At 38.1% G+C, this 14,060-nt stretch overlaps 1 protein-coding gene across 2 annotated transcripts in view; it reads left to right on the top strand.

The window, feature by feature from the left end:
* Positions 1-2,055: 2,055 nt before the first annotated feature.
* The window catches only part of kcnip1a (Kv channel interacting protein 1 a), a 51,191-nt gene continuing 39,186 nt past the window's right edge, over positions 2,056-14,060 (top strand). For both annotated transcript variants that reach the window (XM_067383342.1, XM_067383326.1), the window contains exon 1: positions 2,056-2,543. In XM_067383342.1, coding sequence (XP_067239443.1) covers positions 2,456-2,543 — 88 coding nt within the window. In that variant the 5' untranslated portion in view covers positions 2,056-2,455. The remainder of the gene's footprint in view (positions 2,544-14,060) is intronic.

Genomic DNA, 14,060 nt, shown 5'->3' with positions numbered 1-14,060 from the left:
ACTAACCCAGTTCTTGCCAACCCCCCGAAAAGCCAAGCTAATGTTGATTCTTGTTTTATTACGAGCTCTGTCACATTCTCTTTTTGCAGGTAGAAACTCTTCTGTTTGTTGTTTTTTTTAAACAGGTAATTCCCGGAGGTTGGAGATTTAGCTGCTCATAGTGACAACTAACCTACTCCCACACCAGACACACGTCAAAGCAGCCAGAGGACGAGTGACGTATGTACGCAATTTGATGGGAAAAGCATCCTGCTCGGTCTAAAATATAAAAACTTACCATAAGACAACAACACATTTTTAGAAGAAGGATTGATGATATGTAGTTTTTTTTAATTTTGAACAAAAAATGACTAAAAATGCATCAAAATAAAAATTTGATGTATATTTTATTTGTTAGCTATTCTATTTTTTTTCACTAGGATCACTAGACCTCAAATGCTCCGTAAACAGTGATAGTCTTAGGAGCCACGGAGATGTAAAAAAAACTTTCAGATCATTATAAAATTGTTTCCGGGTTGTTTTGCACAGAAAGCTGTGAAATCTGAGCGTGGATGAGGTGTTTACTTTTTAATTATTCTGTCTATTTGCACCAGTTCGATTAATTCAGTCAGATTTGATGGGCGGGATTTATTGCGTAGACACAGTAATAGGCCAATCACAGTGCGACAGAGGCGTTATCTCCTATCACGTGACTTTTAAGAATTATGCTGCGTTCACACCGAACGTGTCTGGGGCGTCAAATTCACGCCGGACGTGTCTAGTTGGACGCTTGAACATTTTGAAGTCAGACGCTTCAGACACGCGTAAAATTCGCTCAATTCGCGCGTCAAGTCACAGATCCTCTGAATAAACACATAATCTCGTCAGTTGGAAACCTGTAGCGGCAATTTAACTCTGTTATGCCGGCCAACTTTTGCTAGCTAGAAGGTGGGCTAGTATCAATGGCTAAAATCATGCAAAAAGTTTTACAACTAACCAGATTGTCCGATTTCTTCGCTTATTCTCTTCCAGGCAAGGTCCTTTTTTTTCCTGTCTTGATAAAAATATAATGACACATCATAGAGCTCAGGGTGGCTACACACAGCGACATCTTTGTTCTGGTCTCCACCACTGATCACATCATAAACACGTTACTACCAAAGCAGATTCCCTGAGATTTTTCAACTCAGGCGTCAGACGCTCAATTTGCGCGTCAGCCGCGTGAACGCTCAATTCGTGCCGCGTCGTTCGTGCGTCAACGGCCGATTCGCACCGCGCTAGACACTTTATTCGCGCCGCAGGACACCTAGACACGTGTTTACATTGACTTAACATGTAAATTAGACGCCTCAGACGCGTTCGGTGTGAACGCAGCATTAGAATGAGCTTTAAAGCTGCATTAAGTGATTTCTGAGAAATCAGCAGTGAGGGGCGTGTCCACTCATGATGGGGGAGGTGCCTGTGTCTCAAATATCAACAGAGTTTCTCAGAAATTGCTTACTGTGCCTTTAATGGCAAGTATGTTTAAACAGACAAGGAAGTACACACACACACACACACACACACACACACATTATATATATATATAGCTTGAACAATAATGTTTTGATAATTGTCATTTTAGTGAATTTGGGATTTTGAAGGATGACTCAAAATTGCATTCAGTAATTGAGATTAAATTGCACTGAACCAATCATCACATATTTATTTATTTAGCTTCCTCTTACAATACAGGGCAATACATAATTTCAGTGTTTCTCATCACTAACCACAGTAATGTCCTCCATGCATGCAAAACCTTCTTCAAGAAAGAAAAGAAAAGAGAAGGGCAGAGCATGTAAGAGAGAGGGAGGAGATACAGTATAGAGAAAAAGCATGCAGGCACATCCGTAATATTGAACCATCTTGCCTCGGAGGGAATCGTCCACATACAGTGCTGGAAGTGAAACGGTGCTCTGCAGCAGAGAGAGAGAGAGAGGGAGAGAGAGGGTGGGAATAAAAGCAGATGGAACCGAGCTGTGCGTCAGTTTGCAGCTGATCATCACTCTTCATCAGAGGGACTCTGACATTCTTTAATTATTCATTCATTGATTATTCATTCTTCTGTCCTTTCTCATTTTTTTTTTTCTTTGGTGAAGAGAGGACACAAAGTTGAAAGTTGGACTTTATATGGAGTTTATTTTTTTTTATTCATGGTGCTTCATTGATTCGTCCGTTCATTGATTTTTGTGCATCCTTCATCTGAGCGGAAACTGGAGAAAGAACAGTGAAGAGGTGAAGGATTTCACACTGTAGAAGACAATCAAACACTTTTCAGTAGAGTTGGTGTGGATTTAACTTTTGTTTGCCTGCAGTTGATTCTCTGAGCTCCTTCCTGATGGTTCTGTTTTACTCTGTTGGCTGTCCGATCTCATCTTAAGCTGAATATTGAACTAGTTTTGGATTTAACTAGCTCTCACCCCAAGACATTCTGAGGATGCCCGGCTGTGCCAGACGCTGCAAACACGGGTTAGTGAAGTTTGCTCTGTCAGTGAGCAGACTGGTGACTGGAACACTCATTAAAGGTATGAAAATGTGTGCATAATTCATTTAAAGGGTACATAACTCAAATATGGATGATCTACACTCTGAAAATTTTTTTTTGGAAGTTGTAAATGAACCAAAGATTATTGGAGTGCGTTTTTCAAGAAAATACTATCCCAGTCTTTTTTTTACTTCAAAAATTAATGTTTAATGCGTTACTTGCCATTTCTTTGTAATTATTTGTAAAGTTTACTAGCGATTTAGTGTAGGCATATGTATTTAAATCAGAGAATCCGCATTAATTGAAGCAAGTTTTGTGTTTGGTAGTAGTGAGAGCATCACGGTACGGAAACATCAGTGTCAAAGGTTTCAGAGGCACTGTTTGTTCTTCAGATCCTCACACAGCTGGTTTCTTCCGGAGAACCTCTGGACATCTTTAATAAAGGACAGACAGCTGAAGAACATACAAAATGAATCAGTTATTTCAATACACTAGAAATATAATCTGAAGTTCTTTGAGTACACACTAGGATATGCGAGGCCTCTTCACAAGGTGTCTAGAGATTCTCCAGGGCATCGAGGAACCCCGTGTCATTTCCTTTCATATTTACAGTATATTGACTGCTGGGTGGAACAACAGTGATGACTATATTTTATGTGTGAGTCGTGCACGGTGAGCGTCATGTGGGAGAAATAGAGGTAATGGTGTTGTTTACAAGAGGAGACTGTGTGTTTTATGTGTGAGCAAAGACCTATGGGAGTGATCACACATTGGATGTAATCTTGCGTGTGTGTGTGTGTGTGATTGGTTTACTGCTTTGATTTACCATCTGATTTTACTGCCACTTCAAATAGAACTAAAGAAACACACACACACGCACACACACACACACGCACACACACACACACACACACACACACACACACACACACACACACACACACACACACACACTGGGTTTCCATATTTTTGTGGACATTCCATAGTCATAATGATTTTTATACTATACAAACTGTATATTCAATCCCTCTACAATAACCCTACCCCAAACCTACTCATCACAGAAAACTACTGTAAAAACATCACGTAGTATGATTTATAAGCTGTTTTCCTCATGGGGACCAAAAATGTCCCCACAATGTCCCCATCTTGGCAGGGACATTTTGTTCCCATAACATATGGAGCTAGTTAGATAGGCCTACTATAACCCTAGGCTTATAGCATAATGATTTCCGCATTTTTACAATTAAATTTATACTTTTTTTTTTTTTTTTTTTACAAATATAAACATGCCCAAAAGGAGGTTTTGGTAGATTTTGTCAGGTTAAGTTAACTTCTGGATACAAATTTGTCCCCAAAAATGGTTAGGTACACACATGGGTTAAAAAGGAGAGAAAAAAAGAAAAGAAATAAAAAGCATCAAACATTACAAAAATGCCACCGGTTTAAACTAAATAACAGATGTACAGGTTTACAAATACACTAATAAACTATTATTGCTCAGTGTTTGCTCTTTCATAACACATTGAAGCATCAGCTTAAGATGTTTCTCCTAAGATTCCTTCTGAGATAAAATAGATGCAAATAAGTCAATAGTTGTCATACAGTAAGAGTAAGGCTATAAAATGAATGTGGATAGCAGCTTAGATCACTTGATGTTGACTTTTTCTTGGCAAATCTGAGCACAGTTTGAAACACTGTTGAGATCTCTTCTGAAACTCAGGAGACACGTGTGAGATTACCTGGAGAAACATCTGAGGAGCAGAAGACTCATTTAATATCATTCACTTTTAAAATAAAGGTTCTTTATTGGCATCTATGGTAAAAACATTATCATCCCTAGAGGCTTTCCATTATACAAAAGATTCTTTGGCAAAATTTTCTTTAGGCTATTAAAATGTTCTTCACACTAAGAAAAAAATGGTTCTTAGTTTGGTGACAGGATCCTGACACATTTCCGTGTTTGTCTCGTGTTTATGTGAGTGTATTGTGGGCATGGTGTCTGGATCCTGACACAAGACTTTCTAGTCTTGGTTCAGTTTCGGTGTCGGGGTCCTGACATCCATCCTCTGTGCAATTCTGTCTGTCTTGTGTCTTGTTTTCTGTTTGGGCAGATGGTGGATGGGCGTGTTTGTCTGCCATGTGCTCTTCTGTCCTTTGGGTTTGTGTGAGCACATGGCTTCTATCATGTTGTTTTGCCATTTGCATTTTGCACATGACTTTTTGTTTGTTTCTGTGTGCCATGTGCTCTTCTGTCAGTCTTTAGTATCGGCCTCGCCCTCTTGTTACCTGTTTATTGGTTTATTTGCCCCACCTGCTCTTTGTTTTTACCCTCCTGATTTACTTCCCTGTTAATTCTCCTTTTGTTCTCTATCCTGTGCTAGATCTTCATCTATGCCTTGTCTGTTAGTCATGCCTTGCTCCTGTCATGCTATCCTAGACTGTGTTTCCCCCCATTGGTGATGTTTAAGTTGTGTTTTTTTATATATTTTGATAAAATAAAGCCCTTCAATACTTTCTGCACCTGAGTCCTCTCAATTCTTGACAAAGAACTGTTCACTGAAATATTCTTTGTGAAACCAAAAATGGTTCTTCAATGGCATTGCTGCAAAAATCCATTTTTGGAACCTTTATTTTTAAGATTGTTGGTGAGACAACTGAGATGAAAGAGATCTCACGTGATTTTCCTTTACTGTGGATTCTAATACGTATGGGAAAAACAACATATGCATGTGAAAATCTGAAAATGTAAGGATTCCTTTTAATGCTAAAGCTGTTTCTCTCTCTCTCTCTCTCTCACACACACACACACACACACACACACACACACACACACACACACACACACACACACACACACACACACACACACACAAAATATCACTGTGTGTTGCTGTAAACCTGCAGGCAAAGACTTCTGCATCTAAAAGAGACATGTGACCATGTACTGTACATGCACATATTGTATATTGTATATGTTTGTGTGACTTCAGGCCATAAGTGCTGCATTGAACACACACACACACACACACACACACACACACACATACATACACACTTACACTCGATGACTCTAAAGTAATGTGATTTCATCAGATTCAGATGGTACACAGAGCTCCCTGTGGACCCTTGAGCTGAAACAGAGACACAGTCCAGTCCAGTGTGTGTGTGTGTATGTGTTTTATGCCCATCCCCACAGGGAACGCACATCACGCCTCTGGCTTTAACAGCATATGTGTCTGTGTTTGTTGTGTGATTTCACTTCCTGGCATTGAAAATGTGTGAAGTTGTATTTGCATTGTTTCCTTTTAAGTGCAGTAACCTCAGGAGATATTCTGGCATGGCCAGATATCATCCCGACCCAGCCAACACTAAGACTGACAGCTCTGTGTGTGTGTGTCCTATATTTATAGAAAGCAGACATATTGATGTAGATTTACCATGACAAAGGTCGCAGCCACATAAAACACAAAGCTGGTTCACTGCCATTTTCTGTATGTACTGCAATAATTGTACGTGCATGCATGCAATTGTGATAGTAAATACCATGACACTTTTTTTGTGAGTGTCAGTATCTTGAAATCTTTTAAAATATTGTTTTACTAAACTCAATATGACTGGAAGATGAAGAAACATTCACCATTTTCCTCATTTTTTTCTCAACTCTGTCGTTGAATTCAGTTCTCCTGCTGGTTTTAATGACTCTCGAGTCACCATGTTCCTTCCCTGCAGCATGAAGAAACTCATCATCTTCAGCTGCTGCAGGTGAACGTTCTCTTCAGACAGCTACTGTAAACCTCACTGCGGAAACCATTCACTTCTAACACTTGTACTTTTCAATTTCAGCCTCTCTGATGCATGGAATTCATTTTCCACGGTTTTGCACGTATTTTATGTTTGATAAAGTGCTCTGGGCTCTGTCATGAGCAGGTTTAGTAGAACTGATCTGCTTTAAATGTGTGTGTTCAAGCAGTCACTGGGAATGCATGTAATCACACATTACTTCATTACTTCCACTCTATTATCTTACCTTTAAACTCGTAGCTTGAACTCACTTTGGGAGCCTGTAAACGCAGCAGGGGGCTGATTTCTAGTTTATACTGCCACCTACTGGATGCATAGACCAATCATATATATATATATATATATATATATATATATATATATATATATATATATATATATATATATATATATATATATATATATATATATATGCAAATTTCGTATGAGACCATTAATTTATCTGTTGGGTTATCAAGATAGATAGCATTATTTATTTATTTATTTACTTATTTTTAAAAAAGTAGCAGTGATGTATGGCATTGTGTTGTTTAGCGAATGATTTTATAAAAATGAATCTGTAATCACAAGCGACAGTGATTGATGAATTCTGACCAACGCTGAGAAAAGTGTCAGGTATCATGTGACAACGCCGTCTATGTGCTGCCTCGTGAGTGATCTCTGGACAATACATTACACCTGAATAGCAACACCTAGACATTTGACTAGAACTGTAGCCTAACGAAACAATATGAGAATTATTATTTAGGCTCATTAGTGCACCAGCTCCTCCTATGATACTTCAGAGATGAACTATTAGCACATGAGTCAAGGAGACAAGGCCAAAATAAAGATTCCACACTGACTGGGCTACGATATAAATTCACATTTGTATACTGAATCCATCGTGTCTTCCGTAAGTAAATGCTTTATATGTTTTATTGTCAGGTCTGATGATAAGCATGACCAAGAGGACGCCATAGTGCTTGAAAAATGCATTTTTTTTTTTTTTTTTTTTTTTTTTGCAAATGAAAGTTTCATTTGATTGTTGGTAAGGTCTTCTGTAACTGAGATTTACATACAAAGTGCGATTGGATATGCTGTTGTCTAAATGTGTGTTGATTAAAATTCGCTGTTGTCTTGTGTTCTGGCTTTGATATTGCAGCCTGTAATTCCTGAGTCTGCCGCTGGGTGGCAGCTGTGTATTTTGTTCAGCTCTCTGTGTGGTTGACTGTGATGTTCTTTTTTAAACACTAGAGGGCAGAAAGTGCGTCTTTATTTTCAATGACAGGCCAATTAAACCTGACATCTGTTTGACAAGACATGTTAATTAAAAGTGTCTTTTGACATTGCTGTCATCTGTACACCTATCTGGGTATTGGTGGATAGTGCTGTTAAAACAATGCAATTTTTTCATAACAATTCATTAATTTAAGACTTGACACTGAGGTCTCATCGACTAGATTAGAAAAATCATCCAGCAATCATGAACGACTGGAAAAAAATCACAGATATTAATTTGTCATACAACCATAGAGCTGCTTTTGAGTTGGTTAGGATGCAGATTCTGTCAGCTACACTTTCACTGAGATTCTCAATTAAATATTAACACTATTTTTTAATCATTGTTCAAAGGCATTTTTCTGATGAGACAGGAGGATATTTGTATTCACTGAGTCAGATGTACTTTGTTAGGCTATATCTCTGCCTGCAGGGAGTGCTTGTCTTTGAAATTGAAATGGTAATTTGTCATCATTAATGTGATTAATTCAAGTTTGCTGTCAGGGAGGGGTCACATTTTTCTCTCAAGGGATCTAGATCTGTGAGCCATCAAAACACTTCACAGCGGTACTTCCCGTGTGCGTATGTTTTCAATTGAACTTACTCTTTAAAAAACTGACAACCATATTTACATTATGGTCGCTAAATATGTTTCACAAAATAATGATAACTTGCAGTTCAGTAAGTAAGTCGGAATGAGAATGAACCTCATTGGTTCTTGCTGAAGCTCAAACGTGCTGCGTAACGCGAGAATGAACCTCATTGGTTCTTGTTGAAGCTCAAACCTGCTGCGTAACGCGAGAATGAACCTCATTGGTTCTTGTTGAAGCTCAAACCTGCTGCGTAACGTAAGAATGAACCTCATTGGTTCTTGTTGAAGCTCAAACCTGCTGCGTAACGTAAGAATGAACCTCATTGGTTCTTGTTGAAGCTCAAACGTGCTGCGTAACGCGAGAATGAACCTCATTGGTTCTTGTTGAAGCTCAAACGTGCTGCGTAACACACGAGAATGAACCTCATTGGTTCTTGTTGAAGCTCAAACCTGCTGCGTAACGCGAGAATGAACCTCATTGGTTCTTGTTGAAGCTCAAACGTGCTGCGTAACGCGAGAATGAACCTCATTGGTTCTTGTTGAAGCTCAAACGTGCTGCGTAACGCGAGAATGAACCTCATTGGTTCTTGTTGAAGCTCAAACGTGCTGCGTAACGCGAGAATGAACCTCATTGGTTCTTGTTGAAGCTCAAACGTGCTGCATAACACGAGAATGAACCTCATTGGTTCTTGCTGAAGCTCAAACGTGCTGCATAACACAAGAATGAACCTCATTGGTTCTTGTTGAAGCTCAAACGTGCTGCGTAACACACGAGAATGAACCTCATTGGTTCTTGTTGAAGCTCAAACCTGCTGCGTAACGTAAGAATGAACCTCATTGGTTCTTGTTGAAGCTCAAACGTGCTGCGTAACGCGAGAATGAACCTCATTGGTTCTTGTTGAAGCTCAAACGTGCTGCGTAACACACGAGAATGAACCTCATTGGTTCTTGTTGAAGCTCAAACCTGCTGCGTAACGCGAGAATGAACCTCATTGGTTCTTGTTGAAGCTCAAACCTGCTGCGTAACACGAGAATGAACCTCATTGGTTCTTGTTGAAGCTCAAACGTGCTGCGTAACGCGAGAATGAACCTCATTGGTTCTTGTTGAAGCTCAAACGTGCTGCATAACACGAGAATGAACCTCATTGGTTCTTGTTGAAGCTCAAACGTGCTGCGTAACACGAGAATGAACCTCATTGGTTCTTGTTGAAGCTCAAACGTGCTGCGTAACACACGAGAATGAACCTCATTGGTTCTTGTTGAAGCTCAAACCTGCTGCGTAACGTAAGAATGAACCTCATTGGTTCTTGTTGAAGCTCAAACGTGCTGCGTAACGCGAGAATGAACCTCATTGGTTCTTGTTGAAGCTCAAACGTGCTGCGTAACACACGAGAATGAACCTCATTGGTTCTTGTTGAAGCTCAAACCTGCTGCGTAACGCGAGAATGAACCTCATTGGTTCTTGTTGAAGCTCAAACCTGCTGCGTAACGCGAGAATGAACCTCATTGGTTCTTGTTGAAGCTCAAACGTGCTGCGTAACGCGAGAATGAACCTCATTGGTTCTTGTTGAAGCTCAAACGTGCTGCATAACACGAGAATGAACCTCATTGGTTCTTGTTGAAGCTCAAACCTGCTGCGTAACACGAGAATGAACCTCATTGGCTCTTGCTGAAGCTCAAACGTGCTGCGTAACGCGAGAATGAACCTCATTGGTTCTTGCTGAAGCTCAAACCTGCTGCGTAACACGAGAATGAACCTCATTGGTTCTTGTTGAAGCTCAAACGTGCTGCGTAACACACGCGAGGATGAACCTCATTGGTTCTTGTTGAAGCTCAAACGTGCTGCGTAACACACGCGAGGATGAACCTTACTGGTTTTCACACATCAGACGAACATGCTTGAGCTTGTGTTTACCATGATGTGTGCGTTGATGAATGTTTATATGTGAATAAAAGCCTAAATTCAATTTGTTCATCATATAAGGTGAAAATTTGGACTAGATTCACATGGATTAGTCTCGTTGTGAACAGTTTGAAGTGTCATAGTGGTAATTGCATAGATTGTCAATGGGACAGAAATCTCTCAGATTTCATTAAAAATATCTTTGTTTGTGTTCTGAAGATGAATGAAAGTCTTACAGGTTTGGAAAAACATGAAGGTGTGTAAATTGATGACAGAATTTTCATTTTTGGGTAAACTAACCCTTTTAGTATTCATTAAAATAACCAGTTCATAAGAGTAAACTGTTAGGGAATCATGCTGGACTGGTCATGCTAATGCTTTCACTAAGAAGAACCGACTCAAGACTCATTTCTTTGAGTCAGACTACTCTGACCATGCAGTCCACTGCACTGATCACACTGCATGTTTTCCATTCACTAAAAAGAGCTCCTTGTAAAAGTCAAATTTGTTTGTTGAAATGATGCCAACAGAAATATTAAATGTGGTTCATATATCATGCCATTTCTATACATAGCCAATCTGTGCGTGAACAGAACAGGATTTGGCACTGAATTTAGCCTCTGTCTTGTATAGTGCCCTGATTCTCTGTATTCATGTGTATTTCTGTCTTCGCAAACTCATTTGTAGGTGCATTTTGCGTGAGAATGTGTTAGAATGTGAGACATTGTGATGTACATTCATAGCCCATGCAGTGTGACACAAAACCCACATGCAACCCAACAGCCCTCCGGACAAACTGTGTCCCTCTGAAACATTCATTTCTAAAATATCAATATTTCATTTTGAATCAAATATATATTATAGGGTATAAAATAAAGCTCATATCTGCCTCAGTCCAGAAGATGTTTAAAGCATGTGTCCGACAGCTGATCTAGAGTTATAGAGCTTCTCCTCTTCTCTCCTCATTTAAAACTTCTTTGTGTTGTAATGAATTTCAAATGAATATATTGTTTGTGTGTGTTTTTCACTGTACACCTTCATAATAATAGTGCAAGTGTTGAACCTTTAGCTTTACTGGGCCAGCACTCTCAAAGGTAGGCTACACCTTTGTATGTTATCTACCCCTAAAGGGTGCATATTAGTAGTAGTACACTAAAGGTATGAGAAGTTTTTTGAGGGTGCTACTCCAGCGACTCAAGCTGTTGTACCGCTAAAGCACGGCTCTACACAAATATATAATTTTTTAGGGGCACCTTCTGATCAATTAACTTTCCAATTACGAGGAAAATTTTGCCCCCTTAAATTGAATCTTTTGAAAGGGCTTTTTTTTTTTTTTAACCTTATGCTTGTTTGTTTAACCTTACGCTTGTTAAGTTGTGACATAAGGAACGCCGTTTCTGGGTCCAAGCCTTGACTCGTTTTATTTGAGAATGCCGTCTCGATTAGGATTAGGGCCAAGTAATAATAAAAAATTAAAACCATCTCGAGATTAAAGTTGTTAAATTTCGAGAAAAAAATCATTACATTTCGAGAAAAAAGTCTAAATAAAATGTTGAGAATAAAGTCATAATTTAATTACTTTATTCTCAACATTTTATCTCGACTTTGTTCTCGAAATTTCACAAGTTTATTCCCAACATTTTATCTTGACTTTTTTCTCGAAATTTAACGAGTTTTTTTCTCATAATTTAACAAGTTTATTCTCAACATTTTATCTCGACTTTTTTCTCAAAATTTAACGAGTTTTTTCTCGTAATTTATTGAGTTTATTCTCAACATTTTATTTCGACTATTTCTCAAAATTTAACGAGTTTTTTCTCGAAATTTAACAACTTTAATCTTGAGATGGTTTTATTTTTTTTTATTATTGCTTGGCCCTAATCCTCTTCCGTACGTTTATGAGGGCTATTTATTCACATTAAACATTTTAAAAAGTTAAACTTTTAAAATACTTATACTCTACACGACCGTCTCCGTGCTCACAGCGTCACAGACATTAATATTTTAAAGATTTATAAAAGATGAATCACTGTCTGGCCATCTGGGATTTTGGGTTATGATTATAATTTTGTTGTAGTATTACACCACATCGTGTGTGTATATTAGCACCGTTTGTTGTTGTCTTGTGGTATGAGTTAGAGCGTTTGGACCCGGAAGCGCTGCCGCGTGACATCAGACTTAACAACCAAATTAAGTGTAATTTATGTCAAATTCTTAAATTTAAATGTATAAACTTGTTAATGTATAAACAGTTTTTTAAAATGTATTAATTTATTCAACCTGTTTGTTTGAAAACAACTGATTCATTCAGGAACTCAAGTTAAGAAGCAAGTCTTAATGAATGATTCATTGAATCACTGACTCACCTGGTTTGCTGTGTTTTGCTCGATGATCTATTAGGTAATGATGATGCAAGCATGTGTGTGACAGGCATTTGTGTGTCGAATTAACACATTTATTTAGCATTCACAGAGCAGTATATGTTTAGAAATGTTTAAGAATGTGCTTCCATTACATACGGCTCACTGCATGTGCACTACTGCACTACATTTTTACTTTTTCTGTAGACAATCTGAGGGGTGTTTGCAATCTAAAACTCCTCCATGATGTTAGCAGGGTTGCCATGGTGTTACTGTGTGGTTGCTAAGGTGTTCTAATTGTTTTTAGGTTGTTGCTAGGGCATTTGGGATGGTTATTTGCTGATTCGGGTCAAAAGTTTCTGTGTAAGCTTTTGCAGTGTATTTTCTGTAAATTTAAAAAAAAAATTCATCTAGAGGTCATCATTAACATTACATTTTATTTTATTTTAATTAATGAAAACAATTAGGTATGCACAATATATCGGCCACCATATCGGTATCGGATGATATATGTTCATTTTTAATGTTATCATTATCGGCCTGATAAGAAAATCTGGCCGATATATTAAAGCCGATAAAAAATTGATTATTTCCTTCAGCTGAGACACATCAGATGTGAAATGGTCTGCCATTATGGTTTTGAATTGCTTGAAATATGGTTGAAATCACTTCAAAATGGAAAATAAAGTGTAGCATGTGCAGTGCAAGTCTGTCATATAGGCTACATAAAATTATAATGAGATCATCATGATCGTGTTTGGGACATGGCTTTTAATTGTGAAACTTTTGTTTTTGTAATCAGGCTCTTGAAATTTATATAAAAATTTTGATTTAGATTTATCGGCCAATATATCGGTTATCGGCTTTCAAATATAAAGAATTATCGGTTGTCTGTATCGCCCAAAATTGTAATATCGGCACATCTCAAAAAACAATTTTTTAGTAGTTTAGCTTGCAATAAAAACACTGTTACTGTTACAGGTTCTCTCACTATATTTCTGGTGCAGCTTTTTAAGAGTAAGTTCATGCAAATGACATCTCATCTCAGAGTTTTCATCTTCTCAAACCGCATTTTTGTGATTTTTAAAGTGGCTTACGATATTATTCTGGTCCGTTGTAAGTCTGTGGCATTACCTGTCAGGTGGAAATTATTCAATCCCTTAGAAAAGTAATAGCACATCTCCTCTCAAGGCACATGAGGTACATGCTGAAGTTTAATACTTGAAGTTATGGGTTGGTTCAAATCACCATCCTTGCATATAAGCAATAGTTATAGTGATGCTTGACTTCTTAAAGACCACTAATTATAGTCTAAAGGATATACAGAGAACAGAGTTGTGCAAAGCAGAAAAGCTGTTCTTAAGTGTATAATTTAATTTTCATTCATTTCAAACTATTCTTTCACCCGGTTTCATCCACAGTGTCTTTCTTTGGTCTGTGTTAGGGTTTGCTCTAAACAAAACTGAGATCAATGTAAAACCAAAACAACAAACTCAGTGACAAAGTGATATTTGAGTTTTCAAAAAACAATCAAACACAGTCTTTGCTTTCCTGCTTTGCTCATATAGTTTTGTCAGATCATGCACATATTGCTTGATGCATATTGCACAAAATAGCCTTCATCTCGACAGCTACAAA

Source organism: Chanodichthys erythropterus, chromosome 1 (genome assembly GCF_024489055.1).
Source record: "Chanodichthys erythropterus isolate Z2021 chromosome 1, ASM2448905v1, whole genome shotgun sequence".
Taxonomy (NCBI): domain Eukaryota; kingdom Metazoa; phylum Chordata; class Actinopteri; order Cypriniformes; family Xenocyprididae; genus Chanodichthys; species Chanodichthys erythropterus.
This window is presented reverse-complemented; position numbering and strand designations above follow the sequence as displayed.